The following is a 15273-nucleotide window of genomic DNA, read 5'->3' on the forward strand; positions in this document are numbered from 1 at the left end:
GATAAATAGGTTGGGGAGGAGGAAGGTGGCCGGCAGCATCATCACGTTTGGCAAATTAAATTTGCAGGACAATTTCACAAAAACACCGAGTCTTGATTACTTCAGAGAAGCTTGAAATAACTCAGAAGAAATATAACAATCACATCTGAAGAAATTTAGGAATTAAAAAGATGCGCTAACGGTGACATTTTTACATATTCCGAGAGATTTACGCCATGATGTCAAAAATCGCCTCATCTGAAAATTGAATGCATTATTTCCCGAGTTATTTATGAAAATGTTCAAAAAATTCAAATAACTTGGTAAATAAACGAGATGGTCTCGCTGATGACATCACAATGGCTCTGCCTGCTTGTCTCTGCTCGCGCTGCGAGTGACGTCACCCCTGTTCTGTCTTCTGCACTTCTTGGCTTCTTAAATTTGTCACTTAGCGTTTTTAAACTGCTGCTCAGGTCGTGCTGTGCACTCCGCAGGGCTCCTTGAAGTTCTATAACATTGCGCGGGCGCGAGTGACAAGTTCTTTAGTAACTTGTCAGTTTCTTTGTTGAACTAAATTAAAGGCGCATGTTGTAATCAAAAGCGCTTGAACAATTGGTTGGGAAGAAAGCCAAACTGTAAGAAAGACGACTGCGTCTCCTTTTCAAGAGCAGCCAGCTCTTGCACGGTTGCGGGACAGCGCGATGGGAAGTTGATCATGGTGGCTATTACTCCCTCTGGGAGAGGCTGTCTATGGAGACCTGCGATTCCTCCGTCGATCGCAGGAACTCGGGGAGTTGTGACGCCTGTTCCTCGCTGGTGATGACCTGCTCTCCGCCTCTCCCGCCCGATCGTCTGTCACGCGGTTGGGCTTCCCCTCGTGGAAGCCACAATCGACCGCCCCTCCGCTGCTTTTGACTGTCCTCAGCTCGCTCCAGGCCTCGCTCCGGGCCTCGCTCGGGTCCACGCCGGCCGTAGCCTAGCTCGGGCGCAGCGCATGTTGAGGAGTCTGCTGCTCTATGACCTGGGTAGGTGCTGCCTCTACCCCCTCCCCCTCTACCCCCTCCCCGGGGCAGAGAAAGAGATGGACGGGGGTAGGGAGAGGAGGGGGAGACTGGGGGGGTGGAGAGAGGGAGGGGGGGGAGAGAGGGAGGGGATGGAGGGGGGGGGATGGAGAGAGGGGGGGGGGGGGTAGTAACACTAATAACACTTTTATTTTTCATTGATGGGTAGAACCCTCTGCACCTGATGAGTGGAGGGGGACTGAGTAAGATGGCCAAAAATCACAGCAGTAAGTGGTAGCGTTTTATCTAAAATCAATATAGGGCAAACAGGAAGTTGTCAAGTTTAGACAAGTAACCATTTGCAGTGCCTTTTCACTTCAACCCAAAACCCCCAAACAACCATCTGCAGTGCCTTTTTACTTCAACCCAAAACCCCCAAACAACCATTTGCAGTGTCTTTTCACTTCAACCCAAAACCCCCAAGCACCCCTTTGCAGTGCCTTTTTACTTCAACCCAAACCCCCCAAACAACCATTTGCAGTGCCTTTTTACTTCAACCCAAATGACCATTTGCAGTGCCTTTTTTACTTCAACCCTACCCCCAAACAACCATTTGCAGTGCCTTTTTACTTCAAACCAACCATATTTTCATTTTCAAACCACATTAAGGGCACTCACAGTTGAGTAGACATCTGCTCAGTGTTATTTAGAGTGACGTGACTCTCGCTTCCTCCATCTTGCAGAGACCGAATGAGGCACACCACATCCAGGTTTTATGGTCCCTCCCCCCCTCCCACCAGCAGGGGCAGCAGAGAAAATGGCAATTTTTTAAAAAACATTAATATCTCACTGATTTTTCATCAATGGGAAAAATCCTCTGGTCCAGTCCGGCGGAGGGGGGCTCTGAGGTAGGTGGCCAAAAATGACCTCCGTAAGTGGCGGCGTTCTCTCGGAAATCAAATCGCATTGTGTCAAAAGCGGTCAAGATCTTACACACACACACACACACCCATGTGTATATATGCGTGTGTGTGTACTTGTGAGTGTGTGTATATAGTATATATACGCACTGATTTAAAAAAAAATTGTATTTTATTTTTTATTTTTCATTTTTTTCTTTCTCCTTTTTTCTCTCGTTTATCATATTGTTTACAGTGTACTATGTTTAGGCATTTATTTTTTTATTACCACAACCTACTTCATTAACTTTGGTCCAGAGCATCCATTATTATGACAAGCTGACAACTCGCTTCAACCAATGTCTTTGATCCAGGGTCATGTAATAGACTTTTCATAGGAAGTGTTCTTATTTGCAGATCTTGTCAGAAGTTCCCAAAATTGAGTGGTTGTTGCCAACCAAAAATACAAATATGGGCTATGCACTCAGCATATTTGACATTCCCAAGTATTCCATGTATGGCTTTTTGTAGTTTTAAAGTCTCTTCCAATTTCATGTCGTTCATTCACTTACACTCTTTGTTATCGAAACAATTTACTTGAAATTTCAGCTGTGAACAATGAACTCCAAATGTCACAACTCACTGCAAATTTCCAGCATCTGCAGATCGTTTTGATTTTCACGATGCAAATTGGTATTTCAATTGCAAATCAGGTATTTCAAACAAAATTCCATGCAATAATTTATGGTACAATGCTAGTTGCCTTCCTCAAAGCCAAATAACCAGTCACAATGTCTGAAGGAAGCATTCGGATGTATGAAAACTCCTCTGTGCTGCTAAATCGAAGCTTGCTCTGTGGATCTGTATAATTGGCCTGCAAGGAAAAGAAAAAAAAATCAGTTTATTTGTCTTTTACATGGATTTTTTTTAAAGACATTTGAGCGTCCCACATGCTATGCTGATCCAGAAGGTTAAGATGCAAAAGATTCACAGTAACTTGGTTGTTCTGATTCAGAATTGGTTTATTAACAGAAGGCAATACTTGCAGGGGGCGCTGTCCTGTGTATGGCTGCCTCTTTTTCATCTCTTTTTTTTATTTTTAGTTAGTTAAAGTGTTTTTGTTCTGGAAGTCTAGATTTTTCTATGTGGGGGGAGGGGGAAAACTATCTTTCAGGGTCCCTACCTGGTCGGAGAGGCAGCTTTTCTCCGGGCTGCAGTTTCGACCCGTCCTCGCGGCCTACCAGCAGGCCTGGAGCGGTGTTTCCTGAGGGGACCGCCCAGAACCTCGGCTTCGGTGGCGGCACAGCGCTGGAGCGCTATCGTGGAGCGGAGCGGGCGATGCCTTGCCCGGGTCGCCGCGCTGGAGCGCCGGTGAGCTGAAGACCGCCGGGATAAACATCGCGGAGCTGCGGGTCTGTGGAGCGGCCAGCTGCGGCGCCGAACTTTACACCAGGAGCCTGGGATCTCTCGATGAGATCGCCAGTGGTGGAGCTCCAACCGGCGCGGCCTTGTTGGCTTCGGAAGCCGCGGTCTCTGGTGAGGGAAGCGGCCGTTCCAGGGTTCCCATGCAGCCGAGAGGATTCTCCCGACGCCGGAGCACCATCATCCGGCGAGAACGGCCTGGAACATCCGGCCTCCTTAAAGGCAACTGTGGAGGCCTCAATAGGCCCGACTATGGGTGGACATGGGATGGGGACTGGACACTGTGCCTTCCCTCATAATGGGAACCATTGTGGGGGGATGTTTTTATGTTTAAATTTCTTTATTATTGTTATGTTTGTATTCTTCTTTATGTGCTGCATGGCAAGAAGCATTTCACTACACCTAGGTGTATGTGATCAATAAAATTATCTCTTTATCTTTATCTTTGCAGATAGTATTTTGCAGGTACTATCATAATATTTGAGAGACAGTTGGACAGATACATGGATAAGATAGTTTTAGAGGGATATGGGCCATGTTTTTGAGAGGTATGGTAGGTGGGACTGGTGTAGATGAGGCATTTTAGGCGGCGTGGGTAAGTTGGGCCGAAGGGCCTGTTTCTATGCTATTCTATTCAAGAGGGCTGTGGTGGAAGGGCTTTAAACAGGCTGGATGTCTATGACCAGTGGAGTCCCACAGGGTTCTGTGTTGGGACTACTGCTGTTCGCGATATATATAAATGACGGATATAAATTTAATTTGGTCAGTTAGTTAGTAAGTTCAACACAAAGGTTGCTGGAGTTGCGGACTGTGAAGAAGGCTGATATACATGTTTACAGCGGGATGTAGATAAACTTATATGGATATGCAGAGAATGGAGGGATATGGATCACGATCATCAGGCAGATGAGATGAGATTATTTTGGCATCATGTTTGGCACAGACATTGTGGGCTGAAGGCCCTGTTCCTGTGCTGTACTTAGTGTTCTATGCCTAAGGAAAATCAATGTATCAAGCACATGTTGAGTGCCTTACACTGAAATTTCAAGTTATAAAGTTTTACTCATAAGAGATTAGTATACAAACTTAAAGCACACGGTATTGGGGGTTCAGTATTGATGTGGATAGAGAACTGGCTGGCAGACAAGAAGCAAAGAGTAGGAGTAAACGGGTCCTTTTCACGATGGCAGGCAGTGACTAGTAGGGTGCCGCAAGGTACTTAGTGTTCAGTACTAAGGAAAACCCCAGCTATTTACAATATGAAACTAGACCACAGTGCAAAGACCCGAGAGGGAGGGGGGGGGGGGGGGGGACAGAGACAGAGACAGAGACAGAGACGAGAGAGAGAGAGAAGAGAATGAATGAGAGAATGATACTAACATTCGCTTCGCTTTCTTCACTGCCTGCTGCACCTGCATGCCTACTTTCAACGACTGGTGTACCATGACACCCAGGTCTGGTTGCATCTCCCCTTTTCCTAATCGGCCACCATTCAGATAATAGTCTACTTTCCTGTTCTTGCCACCAAAGTGGATAACCCGTTTCCTGCCTCTAGTGTGTCCAAACCCTTTATAATCTTATATACGTTTCAATAATCATCCTTCAATAATAACCCACTCATCCATCTAAATTCCAGAGTGTACAAGCCCAGCCACTCCATTCTCTCAGCATATGACAATCCTGCCATCTCGGGAATTAACCTTGTAAACCTACGTTGCACTCCCTCGATAGCAAGAATGTCCTTCCTCAAATTAGGGGACCAAAAACTGCACACAATACTCCAGGTGTGGTCTCACAAGGGCCCTGTACAACTGCAGATGGACCTATACTCAACTCCTCGTGTTATGGCCAAAATGCCATTCACTTTCTTCACTGCCTGCTGTACCTGCATGCTTACTTTCATTGACTGATGAACAAGTTAATAGGAATCTGAGTGGTAACTTTTTCATACAGTGGTTGTATGGAACAAGTTGCCAGAGGAATAGTTGATGCTGGGACTATCCCAACTTTTAAGAAACAGTTAGACAGGTGCATGGATAGGACAGGTTTGGAGGGATATGGACCAAACGCAGGCAGGTGGGACTAGTGTAGCTGGGATATGTTGATCGGTGTGGGCAAGTTGGGCCGAAGGGCATTTCCATGCTGCATATCACTCTATGACTACTCATTTTGCCAATACATCTTGATTTGCGGAAATGTGCTTACTTGATACCTTTCAAAATGAGAATTTAATGAGAATTTGTTTTTCTGGAGGCAGCATCTGTGGTGTAGTTTGCATGCATCAGCTACATCGGGTCAGTGGAGCTTGTGTCAATGTTTTTTGGTTGCCAATAAAATATTTGGCACGCAGTTAATTTAGCAAGTAGGTTTGTAAATGTTAACTATTCTGGCCTTGACAATTATTTTCCATATAGCTCTCAGCTAGAACACAAATGAAATTATTATAGAGTTATCGAGTCATAGTGTGATACCGACTGGAAACAGGCCCTTCTGCCCAACTTGCCCACACTGGCCAATATGTTCCAGCTACACTCGTCCCACCTGCCCGTGTTTGGTCCATATTTCTCCAAATCTGTCCTATCCATGTACCTGTCTAACTGTTTCTTAAATGTTGGGATAGTCTCTGCCTCAGCAGCCTCCTCTGGTAGCTTGTTCCATACACCCACCACCCTTTGTGTGAAATATTCACCCCTCAGATTCCTAATAAATCATTTCCCCTTCACCTTAAACCTACAGTGCATTCAGAAAGTATTCAGACCCCTTCACCTTTTCCACATTTTGTTACGTTACAGCCTTATTCTAAAATGAATTAAATTCTTTTTTTTTATCATCATCAATCTACACACAATACCCCATAATTAAAAAGCAAAAACAGGTGTTTAGAAATTTTTGCAAAGTAATTAAAAATAAATAACTGAAATATCACATTTAGACCCTTTAAAGCGCTTTCTCACGGGGCGACGACGCAAGATGTAACCAGAGTGAAGTGGTCGTGGTCTAGCACGATATCACACGATATAACGGGGGGTAGATAAAGAGTTCCCACGGTACTTGGCATTTCTGTTATTTGTGCGAGTGACTTGTCCGTCTCCCGAGCTTTCCCGTTAAATCTTGAATGAACATTGTGAACTGTGAAGTGTCACGTAGCACAAATGACGTCACTTTTTTTTCACACACTATAAATATCCTCCCTTGGTTGAATTGGCTCATTTGGAGACATGCCTGCACTAATGCCGTGACTTTACTGCAGGAAGATGCCACATTACTTAGACGATGTTAGTTGCGCCCAAGTTTAAATTTCCAACATGTGTTTCAGAAGTACCACAGATCCCCACCTTTATAAATTTCTATCTGGCAGTGTTTTCTGTCTCAGGAATTTCAGTCCTTTGTCTTTATTTGATGACAGTAACAAGTGCCACAGATCCCCACCTTTATAAATTTCTATCTGGCAGTGTTTTCTGTCAGGAATTTCAGCCCTTTGTCTTTATTTGATGACAGTAACTACAGACAAAGGGCTGAAATTCCTGAGACAGAAAACACTGCCAGATAGAAATTTATAAAGGTGGGGATCTGTGGTACTTGTAAAGAGTCAGCGCAGAATCCTTGATAATCAAAAACTGTCTGAATCAGCAAGTTAGACACAAAATGCTGGAGTAACTCAGCGGGCCAAGCAGCATCTCTGGAGAAAAGGAATAAATTCCATTTTTGGTCGGGACCCTTCTTCGGGATGATTGTAGGGGGGGAACTGGAAGCAAGAAAAGACCGGGACAAATCAGGGCCAACAACAGATGACCTCAGCAGGGTATTTTGAAGAGGGGTCCCGACCCGAAATGTCGCCTAACCCTTTCCTCCAGAGATGCTGCCTGACCCACTGAGTCACTCCAGCACTTTGTGTCTATATTTGGTTCCCTGATAGGCCAATTGTTGGCTAGGGATAGTTTGATCCCAAGAGGGGACCATTGTTGCAAACCTTGGACTGGTTAACCGACATTTACTGCATGGGGGGGGGGGGGGGGGGGGGGGGGGGGGAGGGGGGTGGGCGGGGGTGAGAGAGAGAGTGTAAGTTACGTAAAATCAAATAATTCAATGTTCATAGTGAACACAGACACAAAATGTTGGAGTAACTCAATGGGTCAGGCAACATCTCTGGAGAAAATGAACAGGTGGCGTTTGTGTCTATCTTCGGTAAAAACCTGCATCCGCAGTTCCTTCCTGCACAATGGATCTCAGTGTCAGTCTCTGACTCCCGTTGGCAGGCCATTCGGCCCACAGCCCGCCCAGCGATGACTAACCCATGTCACAGGGGGGTGGTGTGAAGGCGGAGATAGACAGAGCTTGATTAATGTTACGGTTGGGGAATGGGCCATAATATGGCCAGGGAAACGCTGTTATTCGTGACGCCCCCTCCGCCCTTTCCCAGCTGTTCTCAATCGCACCCCTGGCCACACATAAATTTATACTTTAAGAAGGAATACACGGAACATTTAAACGCAGAACGCTTCTAACAGAGTGAGCCATGTGAGCACTTTGATCATTCTCCCTGTATTTGCATTTGACAAAATAGTCGGAAAAAAATGTTTTAAAGTGTTCATACCTTTTGCTATGCCTAACTGGCCCTCACCTCTGCGAAAATAGCCTGATATTCGTAGGTGAAATGTCACCAACAATAATTGATTCTATTATTAATTGACTAATAATTGACTATTAGAGGAAAGATGCAATTCTGATCTAATATTATCAATGCCTCTGTCTTTGGAAGCAACACCAGCAATTTATTAAATCTGACTACATGCGGCACAGTGGTAGAGTTGCTGCCTCACAGCCCCAGAGACCGGGGTTCGATCCTGACCATGGGGGAGAGAGAGAGAGTGTAAGTTACCTAAGTTACCCAAGTCAGATCTGGGAAGAAAAACATAAAAAGCTGGAGTAAGTCAGCGGGTCAGGCAGCATCTCTGGAGAAAAAGAATAGGTGGCGATTCGAATCGGAACCCTTCTTCAGACATCCTAATCGGAATTGAGTCTGAAGATGTGTCTCGTCCCGAAACATCACCTATTTTTCTCCAGAGATGCTGCTTGACTCGCTGAGTTACTCCAGCTTTTTGTGTCTGTCTTCAGTTTAAACCAGCATGTGCAGTTCACTCCTTACACGGGTCTCTGGAGAACATTGATTGGTAACGTTCCGGATCCTGCTTCGGAAAGGCATCGATCGCTAGTCGGCGAGGACTCCGAGCTGTATCTCTCAAAGAAGTACACGTGACATGGGATATCGCACGGATATCGCACTGGCCACTACGTTCATATAATGTTGCAATGCTCAACCACAAGTGTACAAGTCACTCTTGGAGAAATTCAAGCTTGCTTGAATTTTCTCCCGAGTCACCAAGTTACACGATTACCTGCCGTTAGTGCCACGGTGGTCCACGAATGCCGTACTGTTATCGCACGAGGTTCCCACGATGTTAAACTCTGGTTAACTCTTGCGTCAAGTCGCCCTGTGAGAAAGGCCTATTACTCAGTACTTTGTTGAGGCACCTTTGGCAGCGATTGCAGCCTCAAGTCTTCTTGGGTATGATGCTACAAGCTTGGCACACCTGTATTTGGGTAATTTTTCCCATTATTATCTGCAAATCCTCTCAAGCTCTGTCAGGTTGGATGTGGACCGTCGATGCGCAGCTATTTTCAGGCCCCTCCAAAGATGTTCGATCGGGTTCAAGTCTGGGCTCTGGCTGGGCCACTCTAGGACATTCACCAGCTTGTCACAAAGCCACAACCTGTGTTGTCTTGGCTGTGTGCTATCGGTCGTTGTCCTGTTGGAAGGTGAACCTCCACCCCAATCTTAGGTCCAGAACGGTCTGGAGCAGGTTTTCATCAAGGATCTCTGTACTTTGTTCCATTCATCTTTCCCTCAATCCTGAAACATCCCCACAGCATAATGCTGCCACCACCATGCTTCACCATAGGTATGGTATTGGCCAGGTGATGAGCGGTGTCTGGTTTCCTCCAGACGTGACTCTTGGCATTCAGGCCAAAGAGTTCAATCTTAGTTTCATCAGACCAGAGAATGTTGTTTATCATGCCTTTGGGCAAACTCCAAGCAGGCTGTCATGTGCCTTTTACTGAGGAGTGGCTTCCGTCTGGCCACTCTACCATAAAGGCCTGATTGGTGGAGTGCTGCAGATATAGCTGTTCTTCTGGAAGGTTCTCCCATCCCAGAGGAACTCTGGAACTCTGTCAGAGTGATCATTGGGTTCTTAGTCTCCTCCCTGACCAAAGGCCCTTCTCCCCAGATTGCACTGTTTGGCCAGGAGGCCAAATCTGTGAAGAGTCCTGGTGGTTCCAAAGTTCTTCCATTTGCGAATGACGGTGGCCACTGTGCTCTTCGGGACCTGCAATGCTGCAGAAATTGTTTTATACCCTTCCCCAGATCTGTGTTTTTACACAATCATGTCTCGGAGGTCTACATGGCTTCGTCTTTTATCTTCTTGGCTTGGTTTATGCTCTGACATGCACCGTCAACTGTGGGACCTTATATCGACAGATGTGTGCCTTTCCAAATTATGTTCAATAAATTTAATTTACCACTGGTAGACTCCAATCAAATTGAAGAAACATCTCAAGGATAATCAATGGAAACAGGATGAAACTAAGCTCAATTTTGAGTGTCATAGGAAAGGGTCTGAATACTTATATAAATGTGATATTTCAGTTATTTCTTTTTAAATACTTTGCATTCTAAACACCTGTTTTCGCTACTTCTTCTGGGATATTGTGTGTAAATTGATGATAAAGAAAGATAATTTAATCAATTTTTAAATAAGGCTGTAACGTAACAAAATGTGGAAAAGGTGAAGGGGTCTGAATACTTTCTGAATGCACTGTATGCCCTCTAGTCCTCGATTCACCCATTCTGGGCAAGAGACTCTGTACATCTACCCGATCTATTCCACTCATGATTTTCTACACCTCAATAAGATCATTCCTCATCCTCCTGAGCTCCAAGGCATAGAGTCCCAGCCTATTCAACTTCTCCCTATAGCTCAGACCCTCTAGCCCTGGCAACATTGTTGTAATTCTTCTCTGTATCCTTTCCAGCTTGACATCTTTCCTTTCCAATGGTGCCCAGAACTGAACACAATACTCTAAATGCAGCCTTACCAACATCTTCTATAAATTTTTGCACAATCATGCTCAAGTCATATTACATACGTAATTTACAGCCATTTCTGTTTCTACATTGCGCTTTACTTTCCTGTTCCATTCTGGGCCCCTTAAGTGGGGTCCACATCAACCATGACCCTCTGCTTCACACCATAAAATGGTTGCCATCACTGCTTCACAGATCACTTTTCCTACCATCCTTCTGCTGTACCCTTAGCATGGTCCATTATGTAGATCTTGTTCCTGCATCTCTGATCGCAACACTCTCTTGGTTGAACCATCCTCCATCCCCTTTGAATAAATCAATAATCTGTCATTTAGTGTCTTGGATTTTTAATGCTAGCTCTTTACTCTGTGCCAAGGATGACCGGCATGCTACATTCCCCTGATGATTATTCAACCTTTATCATGAACCTTCTTTATTCCTGACAATTTAATGACCAGTTATTTTTCTCTTTTTTTCTTCCATCAGTTAATTCACTCAGTCCAGATATCTTGTCAAATACACAGCTGAAATTAACTCTTGGCCAGTACTCTGAATGAATCCTTAACGTTGGCTATGCTTTGCCAAATGTTCCCATTCCATCTCCTCCCACCTCACTGGAGTAACTCTCATTTTGTCTCATTCTTCAATTTTTGCCCAGGATATCAGCAGCATCAAGGCTTGTTTGACTTGCATCATGTGTCTTAAGCGTGTTCTTTATGCAGGCAGTAAAATATAAGGTTTGTGAGAACCTGCAGCTGTACAAGAGCTGCAATTTTCCTTTCGTCAGTGTTCCTTGTTTAATGATTATCATTGGCTACGGGGAGCCGCGGGCGCGTAGAGACCGAGGACTCGCCTGCTGGTGTGCTGGACTCACCCGCCGCGGACCTGAATCCACCTGGTAGGCCCGACTCTCCCCCACAGGGAGCCATGGAGAAGCCGGGCAGCAAAACCAGCCTGGGCCGATGGAGCCTCGCGGCAGGGGTGGGACTTTGGGTGGCAGCAGAGGGGCCTTGTGACCGACAGATCCTCGTGGGTCGATGGACAGATCCTCGTGGGTCGGTGGGAGCCTTGGGCCACTATGATGGCCATGGAGAAGCCGGGGGGGGGCGGCAGGGTGCGGGGGGGGGGAGGTCCCTTGGGGACTGCCAGAGGGGCCTTGAAGACCGAAACAATGAAGGTCCCGGCGTGGGGGGACTGCCATGAGGGAGGGGGGGTGGGCAGAAACACAGGAGGAGGGGTGTGGGGGGGGGGGGGGGGGGGGGGGGGAGGAGGGGGGGGCAAGGTGGGGGGCAAGAACAAAGGAAGAGCCGGCGGGGTACTGTGTAACTTTGTCAGCACCATTTATGTGGCAACTATTTGCAAACCTTGGGCACGCAAGCAAAGAATTTTACTGTGCCTTGTCACATGTGACAATAAAATATACCATTTAAAAAGAACATTCACTCTTTTGCATTGCTTTTTCATCTCTTGTATCCTGTAATCTCACCTACAATCTACCTCCTCGCAGTTTAAAATGTTCTCCCAATTATTCCCCTGATGAAAAGCAATTGACCCCGTTAACATTTGTGAAGAGAAAAACATAGTTATCAGGAGAGTCTGGATAGGCTGTCTCTGTTTTAACTGTAGAGGAAGAGGTTGAGGGACCTCAGAGGTACACAAAATCATGAGGAACCTATGTAGATAAGGTGGATGGTCAGTCTCTTTTTTTCCCCAGGGAGAGGAGAAAGAATTAAAAAGGACATAAGGGGACAACTTTTTCATAGAGGGTAATGGCATATGGAATGAAATGTCAATGGAAGTGGTTACTATTACATGTTATAAAGTAAAATAAATAACATTTTGCTTGCTATACAGTCAAATCATACCATACCCGACTACAATCGAGTACACCAGGTAGTGCAAAGGGGAAAAATACCAGTGTGCAGAATATAGTATAGCATTGCAACAACAGGGAAATGGAGATTTAAAAAATGGAACATTTCAAAGGGGGCAAAGGGTTTATGAGGACAGTTCATTATTCTGATTATAGCAGTCAACAAGCTGTCACTGAATCAGGCAGCATGTACTTTCAAGCATTTGTATCTTCTACTCAACAAGAAAGGAGAGAAGCGGGGACAATCAGCGTGTAAATGGTCCTTGATTATGTTGGTAGATTTTCAGAGTTTTTAAGTTATAGAGTTAAGGTACTTAAGTCAGAGGGCAGGCATTGGGTGGCTGAGTTGTGTGATGGACTGGGTTCATGCACAATTTCTGAAATTTCCTGCAGACATGTTGAAAAACCAAGTTGTAATGCATCTTGGATGTCAATTACAACCATTGAAAGATATTTGGACAGGCACATCGACAGGAAAATTTTAGAGTGAGGTGCGCCAAACACAGGCAAATGGGACAAGCTCTCATGGACATAGTGGTCGACCTGGGCGAGTTTAATAGCCCGTTTCCATGCTATATCACTATATTGCCTTGGCCTGTTAAATATTTCCAGCATATCCAGGCTTTATTGTTGAACAGCTGGATTTTTATCTGGGATATGACAATAAAGCACTCTTGACTCCTGTCATTTGGGATTTTAATCATGTAGCCACTTCATTTTCTCTTTAGCCTGGATCACATTGTCACTTCAAAACATTCAGCACTTTATTTTTCTTTGCTGCTAATCTCAGCACCAACCGCTAAAATGCAGTCAACCTTAGCTTTGGTCTACAATTTAGCACCTATGAGAGAAGACGGATGTCACTTGTTTGCCTGCCAAAAAAAACAATGCAATCAGGGCAGCCAACACTGGGTGAGAGTTGGGAGCGAGAAATCAAGCCTGAGGAGCGTAGCGACCAAGGGTGGTGGGGGGGGGGGGGGGGGGGGGGGGGGGGGGGGGGGGGCAAGGGTGTGGGAGGAGGGCGCCCCCCACCCATTGGTAAGGAGCTTTTGCATTTTTCAGCTTCAAATTGCGCAATATGGTGCATACTGTAGCAAGTCTTTTAACATACACTCCAGTGTTATGTCCCTGTTCAAAAAGAGGTAGTTGTGATATTAGATGGTATTAAATTTGCTTCAGAAAATGTACTAAAGCTGTTGGCAATGCATAAAGTGGACGATTCTCCTAATCAAGGGCAGTACAAACCCTGTGTGAAAAAGAACTGCACATGCAGGTCTAAATCAAAGGTAGACACAAAATGCTGGAGTAACTCAGCGGGACAGGCAGCATCTCCACTGCTGTGCCACTGTGCTGCCCCCTAATTATTATTAAGTTAGTGAACTAAAAACCAGAGGGCCGGACCATTGATCCAGAGGTAACTGTGAACCAAGGCAGCTGCAGTATTTAAATGCAAGGATTAAAAACAACAATTTGGAAATATAAGAAAAAATTTTGAATAACAGTAACATTTACATTACTTTATTTTCATTTAGACAGGTACATGAATAGATAATGTTCAGAGGGATACAGGCAAGCAGAACCAGCTCAGTTAGGCAGCTTGATTGGCATGGATGGGTTTGGCTAAAAGTCCCTTTTCCATGCTGTATTGTCCTATGGCTCTATTTTGGAGAATTTAGAAAACTATATTGCATACAGCCAGGGAAATTGCTTAAAATGCAATATGTAATTATATATTAGGCAGGAAAAATGAAGAGCCATTGCAGATGAAATGATAACATTCTAAACTGGATACAGGAGTAAAGGGAACGTATTATATGTGGTAGATCACAAAATGCTGGAGCGTCTCAGCGGGACAGGCAGCATCTATGGAGAGAAAGAATGGGTGACGTTTCGGGGTCGAGACCCTTCTTCAGACTATATGTGAATGTCTTTCAAAGGCAAGGTAAAAAAAAGTAATCTGTAATTCTTGAAATGCGAGGAAGGTCCCCATCTCGTAAAGGTCTCCCTGCTTTTTAATTCCTAGGCTTTCCCATTGTACAAACGCCTTGTCTAAAGTAGCCGGTTAAACGAGGGATTATTGGCGATTGGTAAGAGGTGAGATAAATTTCTCAATTTAAGGGTTGATTTCAACTGTTTCCAAATTTGTAAGGTGCTATGGATTATCAGATTTTTCTCATACGTTGATTTCTTCAGATGTATTGGAGAGAGAAGAATCGCGCCTATATTGAAAGGCAAACAATCTTCACTCTCCATTTTTAACCAGTTTACTTGTTGGCATGTATCGTCCATCCAGTAGATTACATTTTTAATATTAGTTGCCCAGTAATAGAGAAGAAAATTAGGGAGAGCCAGTGTACCGATTTCTTTAGGGTTGCATAAGTGTCGTTTGTGAATTCTGTGAGTTTTATAATCCCAGATATAGTTTGTAATCACAGAGTCGAGTTTTTTTAAGTTTTAAGGGAGGAAAATCAGTATTGATTGAAATAGGTACAAGAGTTGTGGAAGGAAAATCGGATAAGGGCATTTAATTTGGTGATTAATGGTGGAAAATTTGCTTGAAATAAGGAAGGATATTTTCTAGTTACATAGACTCCAAGATATTTAAATTTTTCCGTAGCAATTCTAAAGGGAAATTTTAGGAGGTGTGACGGATCTTGAGGTTTTATCGGCATCATTTCACTTTTGTTCCAATTTATTCTATACCCTGAAAAGGAGCCGAATTGTTCTATAAGATTTAGTATATTTGGGATACTGACTTGGGAGTTGGTAATATATAATAGTACATCGTCTGCATATAGCAAAATCTTATTATTAGTATATTTAGTATTATAGCCATGAATGCTCAGATGTACTCTTATACTTTCAGCTAAGGGTTCTATGGCAAGGGCAAGTAACATCGGTGATAATGCACACCCTTGTCTATTGCCCCTGGATATTTGAAATTTATGTGAGAGT

The 15273-nt window shown here is 44.5% G+C and overlaps 1 protein-coding gene across 3 annotated transcripts in view; it reads right to left on the reverse strand.

Moving 5' to 3' along the window:
* Positions 1-2338: 2338 nt before the first annotated feature.
* The window catches only part of ino80c (INO80 complex subunit C), a 32391-nt gene continuing 19456 nt past the window's right edge, over positions 2339-15273 (reverse strand). For 2 of the 3 annotated variants that reach the window (XM_055657830.1, XM_055657814.1), the window contains exon 5: positions 2339-2753. In XM_055657830.1, the coding sequence (XP_055513805.1) occupies positions 2622-2753 (132 nt within the window). In that variant the 3' untranslated portion in view covers positions 2339-2621. Of the gene's footprint in view, positions 2754-10654; positions 10751-15273 lie in introns of all 3 variants that reach the window. The other variant, XM_055657821.1, reaches the window with a different exon arrangement.

The sequence above is a fragment of the Leucoraja erinacea genome, chromosome 2 (assembly GCF_028641065.1).
Source record: "Leucoraja erinacea ecotype New England chromosome 2, Leri_hhj_1, whole genome shotgun sequence".
NCBI classification, from domain to species: Eukaryota; Metazoa; Chordata; class Chondrichthyes; order Rajiformes; family Rajidae; genus Leucoraja; species Leucoraja erinaceus.